The sequence below is a fragment of the Mustela nivalis genome (assembly GCF_964662115.1).
Source record: "Mustela nivalis genome assembly, chromosome: 1".
Classification (NCBI taxonomy): domain Eukaryota; kingdom Metazoa; phylum Chordata; class Mammalia; order Carnivora; family Mustelidae; genus Mustela; species Mustela nivalis.
Window position 1 is genome coordinate 198,156,564 of NC_139020.1, and position 26,467 is coordinate 198,183,030.

The 26,467-nt window shown below is 61.8% G+C and overlaps 1 protein-coding gene across 8 annotated transcripts; it reads left to right on the forward strand.

The window, feature by feature from the left end:
- Window positions 1–26,359, forward strand: PLXNB1 (plexin B1). 8 transcript variants are annotated; one of them, XM_082703209.1, is made up of 38 exons: window positions 1–192; window positions 4,765–4,817; window positions 5,464–6,576; window positions 7,248–7,430; window positions 7,760–7,888; window positions 7,986–8,086; window positions 8,377–8,509; window positions 8,802–8,958; window positions 9,201–9,309; window positions 9,392–9,500; window positions 9,904–10,590; window positions 10,799–10,921; window positions 11,109–11,231; window positions 11,492–11,585; window positions 11,661–11,833; window positions 11,990–12,141; window positions 14,554–14,659; window positions 14,803–14,939; window positions 15,206–15,382; window positions 15,579–15,750; window positions 15,940–16,182; window positions 16,943–17,119; window positions 17,196–17,344; window positions 17,842–17,942; window positions 18,045–18,262; window positions 18,418–18,596; window positions 18,735–18,801; window positions 19,062–19,208; window positions 19,906–20,074; window positions 20,371–20,474; window positions 20,549–20,633; window positions 20,871–21,043; window positions 21,234–21,394; window positions 21,499–21,646; window positions 23,249–23,313; window positions 23,457–23,532; window positions 24,347–24,421; window positions 25,605–26,359. In XM_082703209.1, exons 3-38 carry the CDS (start codon window positions 5,470–5,472, stop codon window positions 25,707–25,709), a joined length of 6,414 nt encoding a protein of 2,137 aa, XP_082559335.1. In that variant the 5' UTR covers window positions 1–192; window positions 4,765–4,817; window positions 5,464–5,469; the 3' UTR covers window positions 25,710–26,359. The 8 variants fall into 8 exon arrangements, with proteins under 8 accessions (XP_082559335.1, XP_082559336.1, XP_082559341.1 ...); XM_082703210.1 differs by lacking the exon at window positions 1–192 and adding an exon at window positions 236–387; XM_082703215.1 differs by lacking the exon at window positions 1–192 and adding an exon at window positions 288–387 and having other exon boundaries at window positions 5,618–6,576.
- The last annotated feature ends 108 nt before the right edge of the window (window positions 26,360–26,467 follow it).

A 26,467-nucleotide genomic window follows, 5' to 3' on the forward strand; every position in this document is an offset into this window, starting at 1 on the left:
GTTCCTCCCTAGAAAGGCCCAGGTACGTTTGCCAGTGAGGGAGTCCAGACTTGCCCAGGGCTTCTCAGCTGAGGGTGGGTCCAGGTACAGGCCTGGAAGGAAAAGGAGTAAATGTGTCCTTGCTTGTGCACTTTGCAACCCGTGTGCGCTCCTTTAACAGCGGGCTAGGTGTGGCATCACCTCCATTTGTCGGTGAGCAAATAAGGCGTGTATGGGGGGTGGAGGGGGTCAGGTTACTAGGCTTAGTGGTGGCCACAAACCCAGGCCCAACCCCAAAGCCTGTGCTTCTCTCGCACAGCCAGAGTTTGGGGCCGGAAGGAGGGGGTGGCCATTAGGGAGTGTGGAGAGCAGGAGCGGTGGGGAGACACCAGGCGCCGAGAAGTTCAGGTAAAGAAAGTTGGAGGGCGGTCGCAGAAGGGAAGGAGGGAGCTCGAGGCGCTGGAGCGGCGGTGGTGGCTGGCGAACCCGCGGGGCTGCTGAGGGGCGAGGGCCGCGGCGCGGCGCCTGCACACCTGTGGGTGCCGAGCGCGCCCCCCGCCCGGCCCCGCCCATCCCAGGAGGGCTCCGGATTCCGGTTCCTGCGAGGCGCGCAGGTGAGGCCCGGCGGAGTAGCGCCGGGCCGCCCGCGCCCCGGGCTCCGCTCTTGGCACTCGGCTCGCCTGGCCGCGACCCGCGTTGCCGTGGCTACCGCCGCCGAGCAGCCCGCGCCTCCACAGGGAGGAGTCGAGGCCCCCGCCCTCGGCAAGTGCGGAGCCCGCAGGGCTGGAATGCGGGGTCCCGGGCGGCTCGGGGCCGCGCGCCCGGCTCTCCCGGCTGCTTCCGGCCTGGCCTTGGCGGCGGGCGGGGGGGTGGGGAGGGCGGCCCGGCGGGCGCTGGGGGAAGGAGCGAAGCCCGGCCGGGCCGACGCGGCTTTGTCTCCTTTGTTCCCGGCGGTGGCAGCGGCGCGGCGGGAGGGGCGGGCAGCGGGCGCGCTTTTCCGCCCCTCGGTCTCCGGGTAACAGCTGCGGCGCGGCCGGAGCCACCTCCCGGGGTGGGGGGGGCAGGGGGCAGTGAGACCGCCGCGCGCAGATCCCGAGCCCGCAGCGGCCGGCGCCCGCCTCGGCGCGCTCCTCCTGCGGGGCCCGGCCGGGTGGTGAGTGCGGGGGCCGGGGACCCGGGGCCGGAGCGGGGGGGCGGGGGGGGTGGGGCGGCCCCGGGGGGAGGTGGGCAGCTTCGGCCTTGATGCTGCTGGGCAGGGGCAGCCTGGGGAAGCGGTGGGCAGCCGCGGTCCTTAGAGTTGGGACCGTACTTCTCCGCACTGAAGGAAACTCTGGCGGCTCCGCCTGTAACGCGATTGGGAGACAGAGGAGGTGGAGCTGCTCCTCCGCGCCCCCTCCTCGCCGCCGCCTCTGCCGGGACCGGCCGGCCCCTTCCCCGCCCTCCCAGGATCGCTGGTGGGGTCCTTGCCCCTTGGCCGGGGGAGGAGGGAGGAAGGGCCGATGGGGAGGTCGAGGCTTCCCCCTCTGTATGCAACAGCCCTTCCAGTCCTCCAAGGCGGACTGTGAGCCTTGTGTTAGGCATCCCCAGAGGGGGATCCCCCCAGCCCCCAACATGACCCGGACGGTGGGTGATGAGCACTCAGGGGTGGTGCATAAATGGTGCCCCCCCACCCCAGCACGCAGGCTGCGGGCAGAACAGTGTGCACTACAGCACTGTCAATGAATCTCTCCCTCGGGGACGCTGGGCACCGAGCAGGAGTAGGGGAAGGAAAGGCCAGTGTCCCACTGATCCCTGGGACTTGGTAGATGAGGGCCTGAGTATCACCCCTCCAGAGGTGGAAGGGCAGAGTTTGTTAGCCCCTTTGGTTGGTGAGGACAGCCCCAGGACTACTTTCTCTTTGCAAAAAGAAGTTAGGCAGCTGTGGGCTCTGCTCAAGAGGTCCAGAGAAAGGTGGGCTCAGAAGAGACCTCAAGGCAAGCACTGGGCTCCAGTACAGGCAGGTTAGGCTTTGCCCAGGAGTTTGGAGGAGGCCTGAGATCTGGTGATCTGCAAGTTGAGGACACGAAGCCTGGCTCCAAACCAGCCTTTACAGTCTGCTCTGGCTTGGTTATTAATAAAAGTGAGCCTGACAACTTGTTCCTTTGAGAGGCCAAGTGGCCTGGAGGGGGGTGTGGGCCCCATATCTCCCCTACTGGCTGGATTTCTTCAGCAGTGAGATGGGGCTTCTTTCAACGTGTAAGGAACACTTGCTTTGTGCTGATATCTGGCTCAGTGGCTGGGACCTCTGAATCAAAAGCCACACTCCTTGCCTGCAAGGAGCTTTAAGTCCAGAATGGAGAGGGTGGAACAGGGAGAAAAGTGGCCTTGGTCGGTGCCACTCACGCCAGCCACACACTGTTCCGTATTTAATGGCCGGAGCAGTCCTGCCTCCCGTTCTACACACCGGAACTAAGGCTCAGCCCAAGGCAGAGCTGCTGTTCCCATCAGGATGGTAGCTGGCTTTGTCCATTCCATCCACCATAAGGAGCCTGGGGGGAGACAGGGTAGGGTCTCCTGGGAGATGATGGTTGGGAGTCCGAGTTAAGCAGATGGAGAGGGAGTGGGCATTCCAAGCGGGTAGGAGTGTGAAACAGCACACAGTTAGACCAGCAGAAGCTAATAGCATCTGTGGGGGAGCCCCAGCACGGATTAGATGGAAGAGGGCGTGGACTGGAGGGCTTTGACCTTTATTCTTCAGGCCTGGGGCTGCTCCAAAGACAGGGGAGAGAGATGCTCTGATTCTGCTTGAGGATCCCATGAGGTAGGAGGGGCAGTCTGGAGGGGCTGGAGGCTGCTCTGGCCTGTGGCAGAGGGTTAGGGGAATCCAAGTGCCCAGTAGGGTGGAGAAGATGTCCTTGCCCCTCTCTTCCCCCTTCTCCACCTGTGGTACACAGGGAAGGGCGAGGGTGGTGCTTTAGTGACTGAAGAGGCCCTTCACTTTTCCCAGAGCGGCTCAGCCTCCAGCCTCCTTTGTGGCCTGGCCAGGAGCTATTCTGATCCCTTCCATTTTCCTGTGGGCCACTCGACCCAGTTGTGATTTTACATTTGGGGAGTGTCTTGGTTGCTGCCCCTTGAGGGCTGGAAAACCTTGGCACGCAGTAGGCTCTGAGCAAATGTTTGTAAGTGAATGGAATGACTCTTGGTCTAACTATGGACCTTCTGCCCCTAGCACATCCCTGGGAGGAGGTGGCCAGAGGGAGTGAGCAGTAGCTGAGTGCAGGAGATGGTCTCTGCCCATCCTCGGGCAGACCCTGTCTTCCCAGAGGAAGAAACTCTTCTCCCATCCCTTGGAAACAAGGTGGGGGGCTCCTGGGAGCCTGGCCTTGCCATAGTCCTAGGTTCACGACTCTCCCTGCTGTCCCCTTTCCCCCACCCCCTCGGGTAGCAAACAGAGGCAGCCTTGTTCCCGCTCCCATAGAGCTGCCCTGTTCTCCGCACACTAAAAATGGAAACCCCCAAGCTATTTCGGGAGCAGTGCCCAGCTGGGCTGTGGCCACCACTCCCCTGCTCCCACCAGGCTGCTGGACCCTCCTCCGAGACTTAGGCCCAGCCTTCTCACTCTGGGACAGTCTCGGTAGCACCTTGGCGGGGTCTTGGCTGGGAGGAGCTGACCCCGGGCTGAGGGAGACTCTCCCTCACACAGCCTGGCAGCTGGGTGGCGGGAGGGGCCAGGCAACGTGGCCTGGGCAGAGGCAAGTAGGGAAAGTATCTTCCAGCCTGGGAGCAGCACTTCTTCAACCTGGTGTTCCTGGCTGGGAACCACCCCGGGGGGGGGGGGGGAGATGGTGGTGTCATGGTTTTCTCCTCCTTGCAGGCTTTGGGTGGGGGGGCTACAGGGACGGATCTGGGAGGAGAGCAGGCACCCAGGCTCTGAGGTGGCCCTGGGGATGGGGAACACAGCTGGACATGGTGACTTCCTCTGGGACAAGCCTCCCCCCCCCCCCCCGCCCCAGCCCTGGGCCCTGGCTCTGCTCTGACCTGCAGGAGAAGAAATAGCAAGAGATGCGCCAGCTTCTGCGGCCCTGTAGGCCTTAGGGCTCGAACCAGGGAAGTGTGCATGAATCCGTGTGTGGGGGAATCTGAATGTGGGTGGGTGTGCCATGCGCTCGTTGTGGAATGCCTGTCTGTGCAATGTACATGTTTGTGTAAGGAGGTTGTGTCTTTGCGCAGGTGTCTGAGCGGGGGTGGGGGAGTATGTGGCCTGTGTTTCTGCGTGCGTCTATGTGTGGACACGTTGCGCCTGCATGCGTCTGCACCTGTGCTAGGGCCTGTGTGCTTGTGTGTGCGTGTGCATACGTGGGGCTGGCAGCACGTGTGCTTCCTGGGGTGTGCAAGCCCATGTCTGCTCATGTGCTGGTGTCAGTCTGGACTAGGACAGTCCCTGGCCCCTGGGGAGGGTATGGACCTGGGTGCCCTGGCAGATTTGGGGCAGAAGGTGAGAAAAAGGGAGTGCGTGGAAGGGAGAAGGGGCTGCAGAGGAACAGGGTGATGCTGGGGGAGGGGGGCTGCCAACCGCGGGGCTCCTTCCTAGCTGCCCTTTCCCAGGCCCTGAGGGTGCCTGGTTCCGCTGCCCTCCCCCTCCCTGTGTGGGCTCTGAGGAGGCGTCCCCTCTGGAATGTGTTTGGTGGCCGAGGGCCAGGCTGGGCCCAGTTCCACTGGCAGGCTGGGCAGCGGGAAGGGGAGCCCGGGCTCCCACGTGCCTGCAGCCCAGCCCCCAGCTTCATGCTCTGCTATCTTCCTGGCTAGGTGACTCCCACACAGGTCATGCTGTTGTCTCCTGATCCAGCCGGCCCTGCCAGGTGAGCCTGACTACAAACCTAGGCACCTGGGAGAAGTGTGAGTCCGGCTTCTTAGCGCTCTCCGAAGTGGTGTCCAGTCTTTCAGGCCCCAGCCCTGGCAGCCTCAACCTCCGTCATTTCACTATTGGTTCTGTGGATTCCTTCTGGATTCCTGGCCTAAAAGGCCCCCCATCTAATTCTTGCTCTGCTCTAATGTGCAGATGGCCCATGGGAACTTGCCCTCCCTCTTTGCCCGCAGGCTGCTGACATCTGTGCAGAGGGGTCCTCTCCCTCCTAGGGGCCATGAGCCCCTCCTTCCCCTCACCTGTGCTGCTGCCTCTTCCAGGCCCTGGTCCCTGGGGATGGGATGTTTCCCCCATCTCTGGCCCTCTGGCCCTTCCCCTGGGACTCTGTGATGAAGGGGTGGTGGGGTAGGATGGAGGTCCTCCTGGGACAAATGTGCTTGCAGAAAATGGGCAGTGTTGAAATTTCCAGGAAAGATGTCCTGACCCTTTGCTGGTGTGCCGTCCTGGGGCCATCCTGGACCATAGTGCCATCTAAGCCTAGGCCTCCTTTGCTCACTCCTTGAGTTAGGAGGATCATCTTGGCAGTGTGATAGCCCTGTCCCACCAGTGGCCCATCAGTTCTCCAACTCTCTCCTTTCCAGGTGACCATGCCTGCCCTCGGCCCAGCTCTTCTCCAGGCGCTCTGGGCCGGGTGGGTCCTCGCCCTCCAGCCCTCTCCACCGGCTGCTTTTGCTCCCAACGGCACACACCTGCAGCATCTGGCACAGGATCCCACTTCAGGCACTCTCTACCTAGGGGCCACCAACTTCCTGTTCCAGCTGAGCCCTGGGCTGCAGCTGGAGGCTGCCGTGTCCACTGGCCCCGTGCTAGATAGCAGGGACTGCCTGCCACCTGTGATGCCTGATGAGTGTCCCCAAGCCCAGGCCACCAACAACCTGAACCAGCTGCTCCTGGTGAGCCCAGGGGCCCTGGTGGTGTGCGGGAGCGTGCACCAGGGGGTCTGTGAGCTGCGGCGCCTGGGGCAGCTCGAGCAGCTATTGCTGCGACCCGAGCGCCCTGGGGACACCCAGTATGTGGCTGCCAATGACCCTACAGTCAGCACGGTGGGACTGGTGGCCCAGGGCTTGGCTGGGGAGCCCCTTCTCTTTGTGGGGCGGGGATACACCAGCAGGGGCGTGGGGGGTGGCATCCCTCCCATCACAACCCGGACCCTGTGGCCTCTGGACCCCCAAACTGCCTTCTCCTATGAAGAGACAGCCAAGTTGGCCGTGGGCCGCCTCTCCGAGTACAGCCACCACTTCGTGAGCGCCTTTGCACGTGGGGCCAGTGCCTACTTCCTGTTCCTGCGGCGAGACCTGCAGGCTCAGTCTAGAGCCTTCCGTGCCTATGTGTCCCGAGTGTGCCTCCGGGACCAGCACTACTACTCCTACGTGGAGCTGCCTCTGGCCTGCCAGGGGGGCCGCTACGGGCTGCTCCAGGCTGCGGCTGTGGCCACATCCCTGGAGGTGGCCCAGGGGGAGGTACTCTTCGCAGCCTTCTCCTCGGCCGCTCCACCAACCGTGGGCCGGCCTCCATCAGCCGCTGCCGGAGCATCTGGAGCCTCTGCCCTCTGTGCCTTCCCTCTGGACGAGGTGGACCGCCTTGCTAACCGCACGCGAGACGCCTGCTACACCAGGGAGGGCCGCGCCGAGAACGACGTGGAGGTGGCCTACATCGAGTACGATGTCAATTCAGACTGCGCACAGCTGCCGGTGGTGAGCTCCAGTTCCTCCCTGTCTGGCAGTCACAGCTTAGGCAGGTGCCCCGAGGAGTCTGAAGGGGAGCTAGCGGTTGTGTGGGGGCTGATGAGGTCAACAGAGGTAATGTGCTTCCTTTGTGCCTGGGTGATGGAAAGACGCCTTGCCGAAATCGTGGTGCGCAGAGGTCAGAGAGCCAGCCGTTCGGAACTGGGCGTGGACTGGACACTGCAGAGGGCATATTTGTATGGATGGACTGAGGGTTCTAGGGTGTGGGCCAGGGACCTTGATTGTAGGGGGCTGGGCCCTGTTTTAAGTTTTTGAGCAAGGGAAATTGAGACTTGTTCCGCTCTAGCTTCTGGATGGAACACAGGGAAGAAGCCACACCCAGCCTCCTGAGTGAGGGACAGGTGGCAGGGGCCCAGGGGAGCAGACTTGGACAGAAGGACTCAAGCTTTGGGAGGCTTTGGACAAGTGGTCCAGGGGAAGACTGAGCGCATAAACTGGGGCAAGCCCAGGCAGAGAGACTGGGGTGAGGGTGAGGTTTCTAGGGGCTCCCAAGGAGAAGGATGAGGGAATAAGGCTGTCCCAGGAGGCCCGGCAGAGAAGAGAGAATCATTTGGGAAGAGCTGGCTGGGCCAGGTGATTGGGATGTCCAGGGAGGGTCTTACTGGGCTTGTTGCCTGTAGGACACCCTGGATGCTTATCCCTGTGGCTCGGATCACACACCCAGCCCCATGGCCAGCCGTGTACCGCTGGAAGCCACGCCCATTCTGGAATGGCCCGGGGTTCAGCTGACAGCTGTGGCAGTTACTGTAGAGGATGGACACACCATTGCTTTCCTGGGTGACAGTCAAGGGCAACTGCACAGGGTGAGTGCACAGGAGGTAGTGGGCCCTGTCCCACTGTGATGTGGTGACCAGCCTGGGCAGAGCTATACCTGTGACCCCTGGGGCCAGGATGAGGGGGTCTGTGACACACCCCTGGCCTGAAGGCTGGGAGAGATGATTTAGGCTTCTTTTCCCAGGGCTGGGTGTTAATTTACCTGTGACCTCCCCCACCTCCTCCTCAAGGGCTGGGTGGCAGGACCTGTACTGCCTAGGAGAAAACTCTGCTTCTAAATTGCTTCACTGTAGGGAGAGGAGAGGGCCTTGGGTTTGTGACCACGGACCTGGATCCCAGAACTTGTCTCTGATCTCAGGTCTACTTGGGCCCAGGGAGTGATGGCCACCCGTACTCCACACAGAACATCCAGCAGGGGTCTGCTGTGAGCAGAGACCTCACCTTTGATGGGGCCTTCGAGCATCTGTATGTCATGACCCAGAGCACAGTGAGTGCCAGGAGGGAGCTGGGGCCTGGCTGCTGGGAGGGGCGTTGGGGCTGTGCCAGGGACCCATGAGTCACTGGCGTTTGGATTACCGTCATAGCTTCTCAAGGTTCCTGTGGCCTCCTGTGGTCAACACCTGGACTGTGCATCTTGTCTTGCTCATAGGGACCCATACTGTGGGTGGTGTGTGCTCCTTGGAAGGTCAGTGCTCCCTTGACTCCTGACCCTTGACTTATTCCCCAGCCCCAGCCTCCTGCCCTCACCTGCATAATTGCCCTGTCCAGTACTCCTGGTCATCACTGATCTTTGACTTGCAACCCCTGCTCCCTGGACGCCCTACTTTCCTTCCTCCATCCTCCATTCTGGGCATCAGTGCCCTGCCAGGGTAGACATAGCCTCGTGTCACAGCCCACCTGAGGCTCCTGCTCAGGTCCCCAGGGCTGGGGGTGTCCCTGCCCCCCTGAAGGTGGTTCCCCATTATTTTCATACAGGTGCAGTCGCCACTCCGAGTGCTCACGGGGACAGGGCCCAGAGCGGTGGCTCTGGAGCTTCCAGCCCGAGATAGGCTGTCTGCACGTGGCAGCCATGAGTCCCGCCAACATCAGCCGAGAAGAGCGGAGAGAGGTGAAGGAGCTGGGTGGGCGCGTCCCTCACAGGGAGGGCTCTGGTGATGGGTCGGTACCCCACGTTTTAGTGTCAAGTGCTCCAAATACCACGTGGCCCTCCACCAGTCATTTCTCTTGAGGCCTTGCTTTCTCTGTTTCTAACCCAGGCTGGAGGGCGTTTATGACGGCTTGGGGCCCGCCAGCCCTCAGGGGCCACTAGCCCCTGAGCCTGCTCACCTCGGCTGCCCCGGAAACAGGCCCTGGCCTGCTGCCCAGTGGCTCCAACAGCCTGGCCTGGCCTCTCTTGGCAGGTTTTCCTGTCAGTGCCTGACCTGCCGCCTCTGTGGCCAGGAGAATCGTATTCTTGCCAGTTTGGGGATCACCAGAGTCCCGCCCTGCTGACCAGTGCCGGTGTGATGTGCCCTTCCCCAGACCCTAGTGAGGCCCCAGCACTGCCAAGAGGAGCCGGTGGGTGAGAGAAGGGGCCACCTCTGGGGCTTGGGAGCCCCACCCTCTTCCTTTCTTGCTCCAAGGGGTGCAGTTGGGGTGAGGCGTGAATCCAGGCAGGGAGCCCTGAAGTAGCACCTTTCTCTGAGTCCCCTCAACTGCCCATTTCGTGCCCTGTGGACCGTGTTGCAGACCCTGGGTGCTCCCCTCTGCTAAGGGGTGTGAACCCCACTCACCCTGGGCCCTCTCTTCCTGCTTTGCAGACCATGTGTCCATGAGCGTGGAGCTCAGGTTCGGTGCTGTGGTGATTGCCAAAGCTTTGCTCTCTGTGTATGACTGTGTAGCAGTCACTGAGCTCCGCCCGTCTGCGCCGTGAGTCCCCTCCCCCCCTGCTGACCCCTGGCCCCCGGGCTCCCCCACAGTGACCCCTGCCCAATGGCTGCACTCTGTGCAGGTGCCAGGCTTGTGTGAGCAGCCGCTGGGGGTGTAACTGGTGTGTCTGGCAGCAGCTGTGCACGCACAAGGCCTCGTGTGACGCCGGGCCGATGGTGGTCAGCCAGCAGGTGAGCGGGACCCCCAGCTGGCCCCCACAGGGTTGCACGGGTGTCTCTGACGGCCCAGGGTCTGTGTGCCTGCCCCGCTAGGTGAGGCTCTGTCGCGAGCCCCCCCACCCCCACCCCCACCCCCACCCCGGAGCTGCTGTGTGTGGCGGACTCCCTGGAATTTAGGAGAGAACGTTTGTGGCTGAGCGGCAGGGGAGGTCTGGGCCTCGGGCCCCACCTCAGCACAGATGCCCCTGGAGCCTGCCCTCCCCTCCCCTCTCTCCTTTGGAGAATTAACGGGCTGTTTTTGTTTCTCTTTCCCTTGGTCTCCTTTCCTCCTAACACACCCTTTGCCTGCCTGCCACCTGCTCCTGCGCCTGCCTGCTGAGTGGCCCCTCCTGTCTTTCTCTGCCTCCCCCTTCAGAGCCCGCTTCTCTCCCCAGCCCCTCCAGCAGGAGATGTACCCACCCCCTTCCCTCCCAGAAGCCCCCAGGCCCCAGTCACCTCTGTTCCCGACACCCTTCCCATGGAGCCTGGGGTCCCCTCCACAGCCACAGCCTCGGCTGTCCCACCTGGGGACAGGCCTTCCCTGCTCAGCCCCTGGGGGCCAGGGGCGGGTCCTGGTCCGGTACCTGCCTCCGCCTCCACAGAGTCACCTCTCCATGAGGAACCTCCCCCTCCCGACCCCCCCAACAGACCTGGAACTGCTGTCCCCGCCCCCACTGACTCCGGACCCACGGCCACACCCGAGGACCTCTCGGCCTCCCACCCATCGCCCTCAGATGCAGCAGCACTGCCCCCCGCCCCTGCAGACCCCGGCCCCGAGGCCGACCCCTCTGCGGCACTCCTGGACCAGCCCCCCGGCACTGCTCCCACCACCACTTTCCCAGGGGCCGCTGGCTCCGTGAAACCTGCCCCGGACTGGCTCATGAGAGAAGGCGGCGAGCTGCCTGAGGCGGACGAGTGGACGGGGGGTGACACGCCCGCCTTCTCCACTTCCACCCTCCTCTCAGGTGATGGAGACTCGGCTGAGCACGAGGGCCCTCCCGCCCCCCTCATCCTCCTGTCCAGCCTCGACTACCAATACGACACCCCCGGGCTCTGGGAGCTGGTGAGGCCCAGCCCAGGAAGGAGGCCTCAGGGGAGGGGACACAGGGCAGACGCGCACCTTACCTGCCTTGCGATCCTGCATCAGGAGGGATCGAGGGGCAGAGTGGGTTCTGCAGCTCCACGCTGGCCTTGGGCCCTGGGTTCTGCACAGGGAGCCTCCAAGTTGACCGGGTGGGCGCCATAGACTGCCTTGCTCTTGGTGTCTGCAGGAGGAGGTGAACCGGGGGCCAAGTGCCTGCCCTTGTGTAGACAGCGTTCAGGGTTCCATGCTAATGCCAGTGCACGTGGAGCGAGAAGTCCAGCTGCTGGGCAGGAACCTGGGCCTCCTCCAGGTGAGTGTGTCCTGTGGCAGGTGGATGTGTGGCCTCCTTGGCTGTTGGTCAGCTGTACGCAAGCCCTGGAATGCAAGAGGAGGGCTTGGCCCTCCGTCCCAACCCGGGGGCTCTGTGAGGGGCCCTGGCAGGGCTCACTGGGTCCAGCTCCTCCAGTTGCCCCACCAACTGTGTCATCTGCCCCCAGGACAGCCCAGGAGACAGTGAATGTGTGATGGAGCTGGAGGGCCGCGAAGTGGTGGTTGAGGCCTGGGTGGAGTGCGAGCCTCCTCCAGACACCCAGTGTCGTGTGACCTGCCGGCGGCACCAGGTGCGGGTCACAAGTGCCGGGGTGGGCGAGGATGCACTGACCATGGGCCGGCCACTGGCCTCAGCTGGCCACGCCACATTCATCGTGGGAATCTGCATTCCCCGGCTGTGGCCTCTGACCCTGTGTCCCTTGGGGTCCCTGTTCCCCAACTCTGACCTCTGACCGATAACTAGTCCTTTTGGTCCTTTCTGTGACCATGCCCCCTCCAGGCCTGATGCCTCCCCTGGCCCCAGGCTCTGACCCGACTCCCATTTCTGCAGTTCAGCTATGAGGCTCTGCAGCCAGAGCTGCGCGTGGGGCTGTTTCTGCGTCGGGCTGGCCGTCTGCGTGTGGACAGTGCCGACGGGCTGCATGGTGAGCTAGTGGGGGCCTCTGGGGCCGCGGGACTCCTCTACACCCGCCTCTCACGTTTGTCTCTGCTCTCTCCAGTGGTGCTGTACGACTGCTCTGTGGGACATGGGGACTGTAGCCGCTGCCAAACTGCCAGGCCCCAGTACGGCTGCGTGTGGTGTAAGGGGGAGCGTCCACGCTGTGTGGCCCAGGAGGCGTGTGGCGAGACCGAAGCTGTGGCCGCTCAGTGCCCCGCCCCCCTCATCCACTCGGTGTGTTGCAGTGCTGGCGTGTCCCTTCCTCACCACTGCCTTTAGAGGGAGGGCAGGGGTGCAGGAGGCCTGAAGGAGGGAGGCTGGGTCTGCATCCCCGGGCTGCCCAGGGGTGACTGCCAGGTGGAAGTGTTCCAAGTCCATGTCTTGGAACAGGTGGAGCCACTGACTGGGCCCGTGGACGGAGGCACCCGTGTCACCATCAGGGGCTCCAATCTGGGCCAACACGTGCAGGACGTACAGAACACGGTCAGGGTGGCCGGGGTGCCCTGTGCCGTGGACGTTCTGGAGTACGAGGTCTCTAGTAGGTGAGTTAGCTGGACCAGCGGGAGTTCGGCACACCTCACGGGCTCCCTGGTGGGCTTTCCTGCACTTGGCTGCCCACCCACTCCTCATCTGTCCTTCCCTCTCCCCCTTTCCCTGCTTCTGGCCGCAGGGCCTCAGAGCAAGGGTTGAGGCCCTGGAGCGTTTGCCTCCACTTCGTGCACAGGTGTGCATGTTCCTGGCCTGGGCTGCCGGGGAGTCACTGCTGGGCCTAGGCCTGTCTCTACCTAGAGCTGACAGATGGCCCCGTCCAGGTGTTTTCACCTGGCTTTCTGGTGACCAGGGACGTAGTTGTGGTAGCAAGGTTCTCAGATCCCAGATGACTATGCTCAGGGGCTTGCTGTCCGCCAGCTGCCCTCTCTGTCCCAGGCACTGCTGCAGGAGGGCACCTCAGGATGACAGACTTGTGGCCCGCCTGCCGAGTCCGGTCCCTGGGACCCCAGCTGCCTTCCCAGGCCTGCAGCTGATAGAGGTTCTGGCCCATGGTAGCCTGGTTGGCAGTTGCAGGGTCCCAGAGGTGCCCACATAAGACACTCCCAAGGCGATATCCATGATCAGCAAATCCCAAACCCAGCTGAATATCTGGGTTACCCGGACAGCCTGTCCAAAGCCACCATGGAATGGGTCCTTCGTACCCACCCTCAGAGATCTGGACTGAGCAGGCCCATGCTGGGACCCCATAATTTGTATCTTATTTATTTTGGTAATCTGTATTTTATTTATTTATTTTTGAAGATTTTATTTATTTTTTTAATATTTAAAAAAATATTTTTAAGAATTTGTCAGAGAAAGAGAGCGTGTGCATGCTTGAGCACAAGCAGGGGGAGCGGCAGGCAGAGGGAGAAGCAGGGTCCCCACTGAACAAGGAGCCTGTTGTGGGGCTTGATCCCAAGACACTGGGATCATGTCCTGAGCCAAAGGCAGAGGCTGAACCTACTGAGCTGCCCAGGCATCCCTATTTATTTATTTTAATATTTATTTATTTAGTTTTTAAAAGACTTTGTTTATTATTTGACAGAGAGGAACACAGTGAGAGAGGGAACACAAGCAGGGAGAGTGGGAGAGAGAGAAGCAGGCTTCCTACTGAGCAGAGAGCCCGGTATGGGGCTCGATCCCAGGACCCTGAGATCATGACCTGAGCCGCAGGCAGAGGCTTAATCACTGAGCCACCCAGGCACCTCCCCTATTTATTTATTTTTAGAGAGTGAGTGGGCATGCATATGTGTGCAAGTGGCAGTGGGGTCGAGGTGGGGGAGAAGGGCTGAGGGAGAGACCATCTTAAGCAGGCTTCATGCTTAATGGGGTGCCCGACGCAGGGCTTGATCTCATGACCCTGAGATCATGACCGGAGTTGAGATCAAGAGTCAGACACTTTAACTGACTGAGCCACGCAGGCACCCCCTCGTAATAAGTATTTTAAACTAGACATTGGGGGGCACCTGAGTGCCTCCATTGGTTAAGTGTCTGCCTTCGGCTCAGGTCCTAATCTTGGGGTCCTGGGATTGAGCCCGGCGTCGGGCTCCCTGCTCATTGAGGAGCCTGCTTCTCCCTCTCCTGCTGCCTCTCCCACTAGTTTGTGCTCTCTCTCTTGATCACTCACTCTCAAGTAAATAAGTAAAATCTTTTAAAAAAATTAAAAGTAAACCAGACTTTGTTGGCACACGTGGTTTCTCCCTTCAGTGTGTTATGACCAAAAACTTGAGGTGATCGTCTAGACTGTTAATGATTTTAAAACCATGAGACAAAGGTAACTTGCAAAGTGATTTATAAAGAGATTAAAATATTCGCTAGTTGGAGCCTCTCCTGGGTACTTCACACATCACTTGTTCTGTTTTCCAACGTGCTGGCAGTGAGTGTGACCATGTCACGGATTCTCGCCGCTGCCAGCTTCATGTTGGGGAAATTGATTTGCCCCAAGCTTGTTTTCTGGCCGAGAACCAGCATTTTCTGAGATTGTTCACTTTCCCTTTCCGTCTGTCCCCCGACCTGAATAGAGGCTTCCAGGGACTTTTTTTTCATGAGGAAATCAGGTTGCCACTGCTTTGCGAGTGGTGTGGCACACGTGGTGGTGGTTAGGCCAAGCATTAGCTCAACCCCTCATCCTACAGCCAGCCCTCCGGGGCTCCTTATAAATTTGTGCCACAGAGAGAGGAGGATTCCCCTTCATAAGGGGGGCCTCAGGGTTGGATTTGAATAACTGAAACTGTGAATAGGAATTCGCAGGGGCCAGAGCCCCCTGGAGTGCCATAAGGCATTCCCTCCAAAGCAAGAGGATCTCTGTCAAATTCAGGAGCTGGAAGAACACCTGATTGAGTGGGTGCAAGGAGGGGGCAGCTGAGTCCATTTGAGGGAGCCCTTGGTGTGGCCCAGCACCCCAGCCTGCCCTGTGCCCACAGCTTCGTGTGCGTCACTGAGGCCAGCGGCGGGGAGGTAGCTGGCATGGTGACGGTGGAGGTGCCAGGAAGAGGACGTGGCATCTCAGAGCACGACTTTGCCTACCAGGTGAGGTGGCTCCCCCCCCAGCCCATCTAGTTTTGCCCTCCTGGGGCTTCCCACCCTAGGCCCTTCTGTCTGCCTCAGGCTCCCCTGGTTTCTCTGTGGGTGGCCTCATGCCTGCCTATCTCTCCCTACCCCTGTTCCCACAGGACCCGAAGGTGTATTCCATCTTCCCGACCCGGGGCCCCAGAGCCGGGGGCACCCATCTGACCCTGCATGGCTCCAAGCTCCTGACTGGGCGGCTGGAGGACCTCCGAGTTGTCGTTGGAGACCAGCCTTGTCACCTGTGAGGGCTGCTTCCTCACTCTCCCAAAATCCATGTGTTCCGGGGAGAAGACAGAGGGGCAGGATGCTGGGGAGACCGGAAGTGGGGGAGAGGGTCAGGTCTGCTCCAGCAGAAAGTGGACAAATCTTCCCGAAACTGGGGCTATTGTGGGAAGGCGGCCTCCAGGGTCACCTGTAGAGCTCTCAGTGGGCTCTGAGGGAAGCGAGTGGAGGCCTGAGTGGGCCCTGTGTCCTGGCCTGCCTTCCACTAGTCCCTCCCTTCCGTAGGCTGCTGGAGCAGCAGGCCGATCGGCTGCAGTGTGAGACCAGCCCCCGCCCTATGCCTGCCACGCTTCCTGTGGCTGTGTGGTTTGGGGCCACTGAGCGGAGGCTTCAACACAGCCAGTTCGAGTACACATCAGACCCCAATGTCACCTCTGCCGGCCCCACGAAGAGCTTCCTCAGGTGCTGGGCCAAGTGGCTGCATGCCATGTGCTGGCGGTGGGGGGGATGTCTTTGCAGCTGTAGGGCATGGAGGGGTTGCAGGGCTTCCTGTGGCCGTTGTGACTCCCGTGCCAATGGCAGGGAGAGGGACCATGTGGCTTGGGCTGGGCTAGGCGGGTTCTCAAAAGCCACCCACGGTTCATGGTCTGTCTTGCAGCGGAGGACGTAAGATATGGGTCCGTGGCCAGAATTTGGATGTGGTACAGACACCAAGAATCCGAGTGACTGTGGCCCCAAGAGCCCTGCTGCCCAGCCAGGGGCGTGGGCGGAGGCGCCGCGTGATCCCGGAGACGCCATGCTCCCCTGGGGCTTCCTGTGGCGGCCATCATGTAGGAGATCCACGGGCGTCCCTACGAGGAGACCCTTGGGGCTAGCTGTCCCCCGTGTCCCCCCCACTCCCAACCCTGTGTACAGCTGTGGGTGGCGGGTACCAAAGCGGCGCTCTCCCTGTCCTTGCTGGACCCCCTTCCTGCATGGCCCTCAACGGATCCTCCCTGTCTTTCCTCCCTCTGCCCCAGTTTGAGGAGCCGTGCCACGTGAACTCCTCTCAGCTCATCACGTGCCACACGCCTGCCCTCCCAGGCCTGCCCGAGGACCCCTGGGTCCGGGTGGAATTTATCCTCGACAACCTGGTCTTTGACTTCGCCACGCTGAGCCCCACACCCTTCTCCTATGAGGCCGACCCCACCCTGCAGCCCCTCAACCCCGAGGACCCCACCATGCCATTTCGGCATAAGCCCGGGAGCGTGCTCTCTGTGGAGGTACTGTGTCTGCTTACATGTGGGTCCGCGCAACCCTTCACTTTGCTGGACATTGCTGCTGAGGGAGACTGGGAGTTGGGGGGTGGGCATGGCAGCAGAGCAAGAGCCAGAGGACAGATCTGGCTCTTCACCCTTCATGTGGCGAGGGCTGAGGGGTTGGTGGGGGCTGCCTAGCCTGCCGCGTCGGGCGGGAGCTTGGGTCCTGCCGCCTGGGTCCCAACACATTCTATGGCAGGAGTCTGAATGACAGTATGTAAATGGTCTGGCACACACAATAGCTGGGGGCATGGTACACAGTAGGTGCCTGGGCTGATGCCCGTTTGGCAGCCTGGCTCAATGTGGACAGGCCCTTGGCATGGGCTCGGACATGTGCAGTAGCTGGGCATCCCGGACGACTGTGGGTGGACAGCCCACCGTTGTGTACCACTGGCCCACAGACGCAGTAGGGGCTCTGGCTTTGTGAGTAACTGTGTGTCAGGGCTGGGGAGGTGACTTTAGATTGCCCAGATTTTTAGCTCTGGAGGAGTGAAAGTGTGGGGAAGAAGAACGGGAAGGGCAGAAGAGGGTCGGGGGCAACTTGGGAGATAACCATAGACGGCCACCTCCCCCACAGGGGAAGAGTGCTGAGGCATCATCAGTGCTGCGCCAGGGGTGGGGGTGGGGTGTCAGGACTGTCCTTCCCCCATGGGATCTGAGTGACCACCAGCTCCTCCCCTTAGGGAAGAGTTCTGAGTAATCTGTCAGTGACCTCGTGTTCCAGGGGGAGAATCTGGACCTTGCGATGTCCAAGGAGGAGGTGGTGGCCATGATAGGGGATGGCCCCTGTGTGGTGAAGACGCTGACCCGCCACCACCTGTACTGTGAGCCCCCCATGGAGCAGCCCCTGCCCCGGCACCACGCCCTCCGAGAGACACCAGATGCTTTGCCCGAGTTCACGGTCAGTAGGTGGGCGTGGGCTGGGCCGGGCCCTGGGCACGTGCTGAAACCTTGCTCACTGGATGCTTCCCATGTAGGTGCAGATGGGGAACCTGCGCTTCTCCCTGGGCCACGTGCAATACGATGGCGAGAGCCCCGTGGCTTTTCCCATGGCAGCCCAGGTGGGCTTGGGGGTGGGCACCTCTCTTCTGGCTCTGGGCGTCATCATCATTGTCTTCATATACAGGTGGGTGCAGCCAGCTGGGACTGGGCTGGGGCAGCGAGGGGGGTGTGGCTCTAGAGGAAGGGCAGACGAGGCCAGGGGTCGACAAATGTTCCTGGAAGGTGCCAGAGAGTACTGATTTTAGGCTTTCGTGGGCCAGGTGGCTTCAGTTGCTGTGCTGGTTCTGCTCCGCTTTGACTGTGCAGAAGCAGCCATAGACGAGAGGCAAACTCACGAGTGTGGCCGTGTGCCAACAAATCTTTATTGGCAGAAACAGGCTGTGGGCCAGATTTGGCCTGGTTGTAGTTTGTTGATCCCTGGACTAGACTGGAGGTGGGCTTGCGCAGGACGGGACAGGCTAAATTATTCTGAGCGACGCCTTGGCTTGGCTGGGCATGGCCGTGTTAGACGGTGCCAGCCTAGGCCAGGGCGAGGCTGGGGTAGATAGGCCTGGGCCCGGGGCACCAGAAAGGGCTCTGTTCTGGTCCGGCCTCCCCCTTCCTGACCTTGGTGCTGAACAGGAGGAAGAGCAAGCAGGCCCTGAGGGACTACAAGAAGGTCCAGATCCAGCTGGAGAATCTGGAGAGCAGTGTGCGGGACCGCTGCAAGAAGGAGTTCACAGGTGAGGCTGACGAGCAGAGGCCTGGAGGATGCTCCGGGGTCTGCCAAGCCTCCTCCCATGGCATGGGTCCCAAGCCCCAACCCGGCCTCCTCCGCTCCACAGACCTCATGACCGAGATGACCGATCTCACCAGTGACCTACTGGGCAGTGGCATCCCCTTCCTCGACTATAAGGTGTATGCCGAGAGGGTCTTCTTCCCCGGGCACCAGGAATCACCCTTGCACAGGGACCTGGGTGTCCCTGAGAGCAGGCGTCCCACCGTGGAACAGGGGCTGGGGCAGCTCTCCAACCTGCTCAACAGCAAGCTCTTCCTCACCAAGGTGCCAAGCGCCCCACCCCAGGCCCCAGGCCTCTCCACTGCTGGGAGAAGGGGAGGGAGGCTCCTGGCCCCGCCCCTCGGGCCTCAGCCCTGCCCCTTCTCTGTCCCTCCTGTTCTGAATCGGCCCCTCCCTCCCCATCATGTCTCCTGGACCAGTTCATCCACACCCTGGAGAGCCAGCGCACCTTCTCAGCTCGGGACCGCGCCTACGTGGCATCTCTGCTCACTGTGGCTCTGCATGGGAAGCTCGAGTACTTCACTGACATCCTCCGCACGCTGCTTAGTGACCTGGTGGCCCAGTACGTGGCCAAGAACCCGAAGCTGATGCTGCGCAGGTCTGTGTGGCTGTCGGAGGCTGTGGGGTCTGGGGGGCTGTCAGGGCTGGAGGCAGGAGCTGAGGCAGGCCGCCTGGGGTAGAGGAGTCTGTAGCTCAGACGGCTCTCCGTCCTCCCTGCCCTTTCCTGTCCTCCCAGGACGGAGACCGTGGTGGAGAAGCTGCTCACCAACTGGATGTCCATCTGCCTGTACACTTTTGTCAGGGTGAGAGAGGCAGGGGTAGGGGCAGGGTTGGGGGAGGCAGGGTGGGAGGGGCTTACTCCCCCTCCCCCGTGGTGGGGGCAGGGCTCTCAACCACACAGCTTCTGGCCCCCAGGCAGCTCAGACACTCCTGCCCAGCAAGTCTCAGTCACCTTAGGCCCTCTGCGGCCCATCCCCCTCCCCAGCGTGGGCCATGCCCCATACAGCTCCGTTTCATGCCCATCATCTGCCCTGGGGGTCCTCATAGCCTGTCACTCCCCTAGGACTCAGTAGGGGAGCCTCTGTACATGCTTTTTCGGGGAATTAAGCATCAAGTAGACAAGGGACCAGTGGACAGCGTGACTGGCAAAGCCAAATACACCCTGAATGACAACCGCCTTCTCAGAGAGGATGTGGAATACCGTCCCCTGGTGAGTCGGGGGAGGGAGAGGGGGGAGGAGGGTAGCAGTGGGGAGGGACAGAGCATGTGAACATGTTTGCGCACAGTGGGGTCAGGCCCTGGTGAGGATGAGCGTGGGTGGTCGTGGTGAACATCTGCGTCTGGTTTACAGCGGGCCTGACTTCTGGCTGGCTGCTGGGGAGAGGCTTTAGACTGGCTTAGCAGGACAGCAGCTTGAGGGCCAGTCCTTGAGGCAGAGGACCTGAAGGACCAGTGCCCACCAAGCCCGGGCCAGCTCTGTCAGACCCGGCCACCTCGTCCTCTGGGTGGCTTTCTCCTTAGGGCAGGCCTTTCCTCAGTGACCCACACGGGGTGCCTTTGGGAAAGTCTCATTCAGGCTCACTTCTCACGCAGGCTTCTCTCGGGTGCCTCAGTTGTGCCAGGAACCTGGGGCCCTGAGTCAAGAGGGCCTTGTGTTCCCTTGTTTTTTACTGCCTTTCACTTACCCAGTGCACTGCGTTAGGTGCTAGGGTCACGGCGGAGGGAGCCACTGTCCCAGGGCCAGGTCGAGGGTGGAAGGGTTGGGGACAGTGAAGAGACAAGAATTAAGGACTCTTTAGTGCCTGGAGGTCGGAGGTAGTGGCTTCCTCATGGTTGTCCCTGTCCCTGTGTTTCGATCAGCCGAGGTGCGGCACGAGCCATAACTGCTCCCGTGTGTGCCTCTGTAGACCCTGAATGCACTGTTGGCTGTGGGGCCTGGCGCGGGAGAGGCCCAGGGGGTGCCTGTGAAGGTCCTGGACTGTGACACCATCTCCCAGGCCAAAGAGAAGATGTTGGATCAGCTTTATAAAGGAGTACCTCTGGCCCAGCGGCCAGACCCCCGCACCCTGGATGTCGGTGAGGGTGGTGGAGAAGGGTAGCCTGGGGGCCCGAGCCAGAGTGAAGGCTGGGCTGGCCCTGGCTCAGCCCTGCAGGGGCGGCCTATCGCTCAGTGGGCGTGGGGCAGCAGTGGACTGTGGAGTCCCTCTGCAAGGGCAGCCTCTCACATGGTGAGGGCCCGCAGCCCTAGTCTTTGCAGAGCGTGGGGGTGAGGCTGCCCCCTGATGGTGGGTCTGTGCCCCTGTGGAGGAGGAGGTAGACCCCACCTGCAGGAAGGGTGTCCCGGGAGTCCTCAACCCACCTTGCTCTCGCAGAGTGGCGGTCCGGGGTGGCTGGGCATCTCATTCTTTCCGACGAGGATGTGACTTCGGAGGTCCAGGGTCTGTGGAGGCGCCTGAACACCCTGCAGCATTACAAGGTGGGAAGGGTAAGAGCAGGAGGAGGGGTGGGGGGGTGGGGCTGGTGGAGGGGGTCACTGGCTGTGATCCGCAGGTCCCAGACGGAGCGACCGTGGCCCTGGTCCCCTGCCTCACCAAGCACGTTCTCCGGGAAAACCAGGATTATGTCCCTGGAGAGCGTGAGTACTGCCCACCCCCTTCCAGCCCCCACCCAGTCACTGTTCTCTGTCCTCTCTTTGCCCAGTCCCCAGTAACAGGCAAAGTCCTCTGGACCTTAGGGTGGGCGTGTGTCTACTTCCCTTCCACTGAGAGAAGCCCTCAACCCATGCCTCTGCTCCTGGAAGTTGGCAGGACCCTAGGGGCCCAGGGAAGGTGGTACCTGATGAGGGGTGAAGAGCTGTGGGGTCTTGGCACAGGGACCCCAATGCTGGAGGATGTGGATGAGGGGGGCATCCGGCCCTGGCACCTGGTGAAGCCGAGTGAGGAACCGGAGCCCCCCAGGCCTCGGAGGGGCAGCCTTCGGGGCGGGGAGCGGGAGCGAGCCAAGGCCATCCCTGAGATCTACCTGACTCGCCTGCTGTCCATGAAGGTGGGGCAGGACGGGCGGGGAGGGAGGCTGGGGTCAGGGCCAGGCCAGGCCTCAGGTCTGGGCTGCGGGGGAGGACGGCTGCTTAGGGGACTTGGGGTGGTGTGGGGCTTGCATGAGCATGGTGCCACTGGGCGTCCGAGGCCAGGCTGGGGCTGAGGTTCCCTCCTCTTGTGCTTCCCCTCCCCCACAGGGCACCCTGCAGAAGTTTGTGGACGACCTCTTCCAGGTGATTCTCAGCACCAGCCGCCCCGTGCCACTTGCTATTAAGTACTTCTTTGACCTGCTGGACGAGCAGGCCCAGCAGCACGGCATCTCCGACCAGGACACCGTCCACATCTGGAAGACCAACAGGTGGGGAGGGGTGGCGGTGGCTGGAGCCGGGTGGGCCAGGCGTGCTGGGGTCTCCTCTCCTGCTTCCCCCGAGTGCTCACCGGCCACGCCTGCCCCACCCGCAGCCTGCCCCTGAGATTCTGGATCAACATCATAAAAAACCCTCAGTTTGTGTTCGACGTGCAGACATCTGATAACATGGACGCCGTGCTCTTGGTCATCGCGCAGACATTCATGGATGCCTGCACACTTGCCGACCACAAGCTGGGCCGGGTGAGTAGGTCTCGCCGGACACGGAGGACACGCCGGGGGGCCTGGGAAGCAGGAGCTGGGGCTGGGCAGTGCTGTGTGCACCCAGATTCCAGGCTTGGCCGACAAGGTCCAGGAGGAGGGCTGGGGGAGGCTGGTGACTCCAGTCCCAGGCCGGGCTTTGTTCCCAGGAGGTGGCAGGGCCTCGTCTTCAGAGATGACCCCTCCAGAACCAAATCCAGCAGGCAGCCTGGAGCTGTTGTGGGACCGTAGAAGCCACCTGTCCACCTGGTGTCCCCCACGTCACCTCAGGCTCCCCTTCTCCCAGTCGGGGCTCACTGTAGCCAGAGGCCCAGGGATCCGGAGTGACTCCCAGTTCTACATGGGGCGGAGGAGGTGTCTGGCTGCCAGTGCAGTGTAGACGGGAGAGTCTGGGGCAGCGAGTGCCCGGCGTGGAGCAAGGTGCTGCTGAGAGGAGCTGAGAGGCAGATGGTCAGGGCCAGGGCTGTCTGTCGGGTAGCACGCAGTGGCGGGGTATTGTCACCGCAGTAAGAGCCAGCAGAGTCCCATGACAGATAAGGGCACATGGCTGCAACTGCTCAGGCCCCCAGCAGGCAGGGCCGGTGGCTCCTCAGGCCCAGGAAGGGAGCCTGTTACCTCTGGAGAGATGGATCTCTAGGCCTCTGTGGAGAAACAGAAAGTTCGGTTCTATTCTGTAGTGTTGTCTTGTGGGACCCATTTTTGTTCTGTGTGTACCCATCACTCAGTCCACAGTGAACTGAGAACCACGGGGGCCACCAGGACCTAGGGCCACGGTGGGTGGGTGCTGCATGGTGGCGGGGTTCTTCCCCAACCTTCACACTGCCTCCCCTTGCCAGCAAAAGTGCATATGCTTGCCGGGTAGCTCAGCAATAGCCCTAGCCAGGAATGCCAAGCGTCCCCCTACGGAGAGCGGCTGAGTAGGCACGCGTGCTGGCTCCGGCCCAGGGACTCGCACCACTGCCCACGCAGGGGCGCCATCTTGCCTCACCCTCCCCGCAGCTTCGGGTTGAGGCAGCGGGTGCCGAGAACAGAAGTGTGCTGCCCAGAGCCCACTGCTGGGGGGCAGAGCTGGGACTGGAACCCACTTCGGTGGTGGGGGATGGATCTGGGTGTGTCAAAATTGTGGGTCCTGACTGGAGAGACCTGCTTCAGGTGCCAGCTCGGCCACTCGGGGTGAGGTGGAGTGGGGCCATTTACTAAATAGTGGGGTTAGTTTCCTGATCTTGAAGATGATTACTTGGGGAATGAGCAGCACCAGGAGAAGCAGCATCAGGGCCCCACACGCTGCTGCACCCTCCTGGCCTGCATGTCTCCTCCCTGCTGGATGCAGGTGGAGGCGGATGGAGCTGAGAAATGACTGTGGAATGATTCGGAGAGAAGCTTGGGGTGACAGGAGCAGAGGCTGGACATCGGTGGGGCGGGGGGGAGGAGCGGAGGAGGTCCTTGCAGAAGGAAATGGGCCGGGGGCACCAACTGTCCCAGGTGCCTGGGACCAAGGGGTTCTGGGGATATTCGAAACGGGGGAAAACCGGGACAGTCAGTCACCCTAAGGGGCTCTCCTCTTTCTTTCCTGCTGCTGCCCAGGACTCCCCCATCAACAAACTTCTATATGCTCGAGATATTCCCCGTTACAAACGGATGGTAGAAAGGTAGGAGGGTGAGGTAGTGGATCTGGAAAGGGGATGGGTGGACAGAAGGATGGAGGTTTGTGGCTGCAGCCCAGGGGTGGACCCTGGTGGGGTGAGGCATGGCTCATTATCTCAGCAGCCGCCATACCCATGGTCCCTGACAGGTACTACGCAGACATCAGGCAGACCGTCCCTGCCAGTGATCAAGAGATGAACTCCATCCTGGCTGAGCTGTCTCGGGTATGGCCCTCCCTTTGCTTCTTGGGTTGGGCACAGGTCTCCCACCGTGAGGATCCTGCTCTTTTGCCAGGAAGCCCTGGGGACATCAGCAATCCTGTGAGCTGGTTGGGGTGGGACCCATCTCATCAGCAGAAATACGGCATTTTCCAGTGACCACTCTAAAGATCAGGGCTCCCAGCACCTCACTATAGAGCAGCAGAGGCTTGTCCGGGCAGCTGCCACCGAACCTGACTCAGCTAGGTGCTGGGGGGCCTGCAGCCGTGCTGGGGTCAGGGGACGATGGGTCCCAGGCAGTGAGGTGGCTGGCATCGTCCCAGGACGGCCCATGCTGGCCTACTCTTGCCTCCATACTGCTCTGCTGCCCTCAGGGGTGTAGATGTGCCCATAAACCACACCCAGTTACAACAGGTGGTGGTGCTGCATGGGGGGGCTTTGTGTGCTCACCTGACCCCCCAGGAGCTTCATAGCTCAGGTGATCGTAACCCCGTGGCCCTGATGAGGAGGTGCAGACTCCCAGATGGCCCCATAGAGGGGCCTAGTGTGACCTCACAGGAGACAGGAGGGAGATCAGAGCAGACCGACCCTGGGTCACAGCCTGGGAGCAGCACCTTTCCCACGGGGCCCTGCCACCATCTGGGACCCCAGGCTCCCAGCTGGCGCCTCAAGGGGAGAGAGCCAGGCCCTATTCACGCTGCAGACCCGGGACCCCTGGTGTGCTCATGGGGCTTCCTGTGCAATACCTGTCCCTTCTGCTGCCTCGTCCCCCGAGGGGCTGGTGACACCCCTCATCTCTCATCTCTTGTCTCCTCCCTAGAACTACTCTGGGGACCTTGGGGCACGAGTGGCCCTCCACGAGCTCTACAAGTACATCAACAAGTACTATGACCAGGTGGGCAAACCCGCACAGAGCCCCGGGGCCTGATGGAGAGAGGGGCGGGACTCATGGTCCCCAGGGCGTGGAGCAGGGTGTGCACTGGTGCTGGCTGTGCTCTAACCTGGCTGTGCCCTCTCGGTCTGGGCTCCTCGGCGGCAGCAGGGATCCCAGGCATTGGGGAGGAGCTGCTGAGGATCTGCCGTGGCCTGGAGGTGGAGGGGGGCACATGCTGGGAGGGACACACAGCTGCCACCCATATCCCGACCTTGCCCTGACTCGCATCCCTCCTGAGTCTGCAGTGGCAGCATGCCGAGCACGGCCACCTCTGGGCTCCCTGCGCTGCCAGCGGGGAGGGTCCTGCCGGGGATGGGAGCGGGCATAGCAGAGCCAGCAAGGGGGCTGTCTGGGCCCTTCCTGGACTGGGCCTTGAGATCAGAGCACCCACGAGTCAGCCAGCTAGGTGCTTGCCAGAATCGCACACCCCAGTATTTGTGTGGCACCTGCGGCGTGGCTGTTGCTGTTAGAGATGAGGAGCCTGCCTCGTGGCCCAGGCCTGGAGTGAGGACAGTCATGCCACAAACGAGGGACGCACAGATGTGAATGTGGGCACAGCGACTTTGCTCCAGCAGTGCAAGCCCCTGCATGAGGGAGGCAGGGGGTGGGGTGTGAGGCATCTGGAGGCCTCTCCCAGGCCCTGCCGTGCCCCCTGTGGCAGCCCCCGCTTGTGCTTCTGTAGTTGTGGGTGTGGGGTCGGGGAGCTCTCCGAGGGCAGGATTGCATGGGGCCCACCGTCGCGGGGTCCCTGCTCCTTGCCCAGTGCCTGGCAATAGGAAGTTAGGAAATGCTTCTTGCGTGGTGGACAAGGGGAGCCGCGATGGCTGAAACAGGGCTTCTAGAGGGTTCGTGGCGAAAAGGTCAGCATGGTGGGTGCAGGTGGCCTCCACTCAGCGCGATCTTACCCGTGGAGGTGGATGCTTATTACCATGGGTGCTAAGTACTGAGTAAAGTACCTCATTTTCACCTCTGGAATCCTTAAAACCCTATGCTGACCTCACCAGCCCAGCTCTGAGGAGGTGAGGGGACTCGCTGTGCTCCCAGGCCCCCGCCCCCCGCCAGGCCGCAGCATTTGAGGCAGCCCGTGGACGAGCACAGGGAAAGGTGGTGGCGGGCACCCCTGACTGGCTGGTCTTGGTTGCAGATCATCACTGCCCTGGAGGAGGACGGCACAGCTCAGAAGATGCAGCTAGGCTATCGGCTCCAGCAGATTGCAGCTGCTGTGGAGAACAAGGTCACAGACCTGTAGGGACCTGGCCAGCCCTGGCCTGCATTTGCCTCAGCCTTGCCTGGGCGGCCCCAGAGCCGTGAGGGAGAAACTACCTTCTTAGATGCCTGTATGTAGTGCCTGACAAGCCGAGTTAGTGGAAGGTGGCTCCCAGTTCCCCTGGGGGCTCTGGCCTGGGCCCTGCTGGACCTGCCTCGCAGGCCTGGGGCCTTGAGGCTGATTGGGTGGGGCCCAGCCTGCTCCCTGAGCCCAGTGACCCTGTGGGCTATTTTGTGTGTGACGTCAGTCTGTGGGGAGTCAGGGACTAAGGGTTTCCAGAGAGTGGCTGGTGGGGCCTCCAGCCCCTGGAGAGACTGTACTGTTCCTGTACACTGGCCTTTATCCCGCTGGGATGCAGAGGGGGAGGAGAAGAGCCCCACTTCCTGTCCTGCCCTCCTCTATCATCCCTGACCTCAGTTTAGCTGCCTCTGGCCTTGTTGCTGCTGTCACGTTCCTAGGTCCGAGAGAGGAATGCCTTTGCTAGGCTGCTGCAAACTGACCCCTCCGCGGGGCCTGCTGCCTCCAGGCCACCCTGCCTCAGAGGCAGCCCGTGGTGAGGGCCACCTGCTGCAGGCGCCCGGGGAGAGTGGTGGCCCCACTGACCCAGATATTCATTAAAGGATAACACACTGCATGGCGTCTGATGTGTGGGCTCAGCCCAGCCCCTGGGAGGTGGCAGCCGGCCTGGAAGGCCCTGGAGGGAGGTGGGATCTGTACCCTGGGTCACGTGTGTGTGTGGG

Coding starts and splice junctions, on each gene's coding strand:
- PLXNB1 (XM_082703209.1), top strand. CDS start 5,470: ATGCCTGCCCTCGGCCCAGCTCTTCTCCAGGCGCTCTGGGCCGGGTGG. Junction 8,959..9,200: donor AGCACTGCCAAGAGGAGCCG/GTGGGTGAGAGA, acceptor CCTGCTTTGCAG/ACCATGTGTCCATGAGCGTG. Junction 20,475..20,548: donor ACACCCTGCAGCATTACAAG/GTGGGAAGGGTA, acceptor TGTGATCCGCAG/GTCCCAGACGGAGCGACCGT.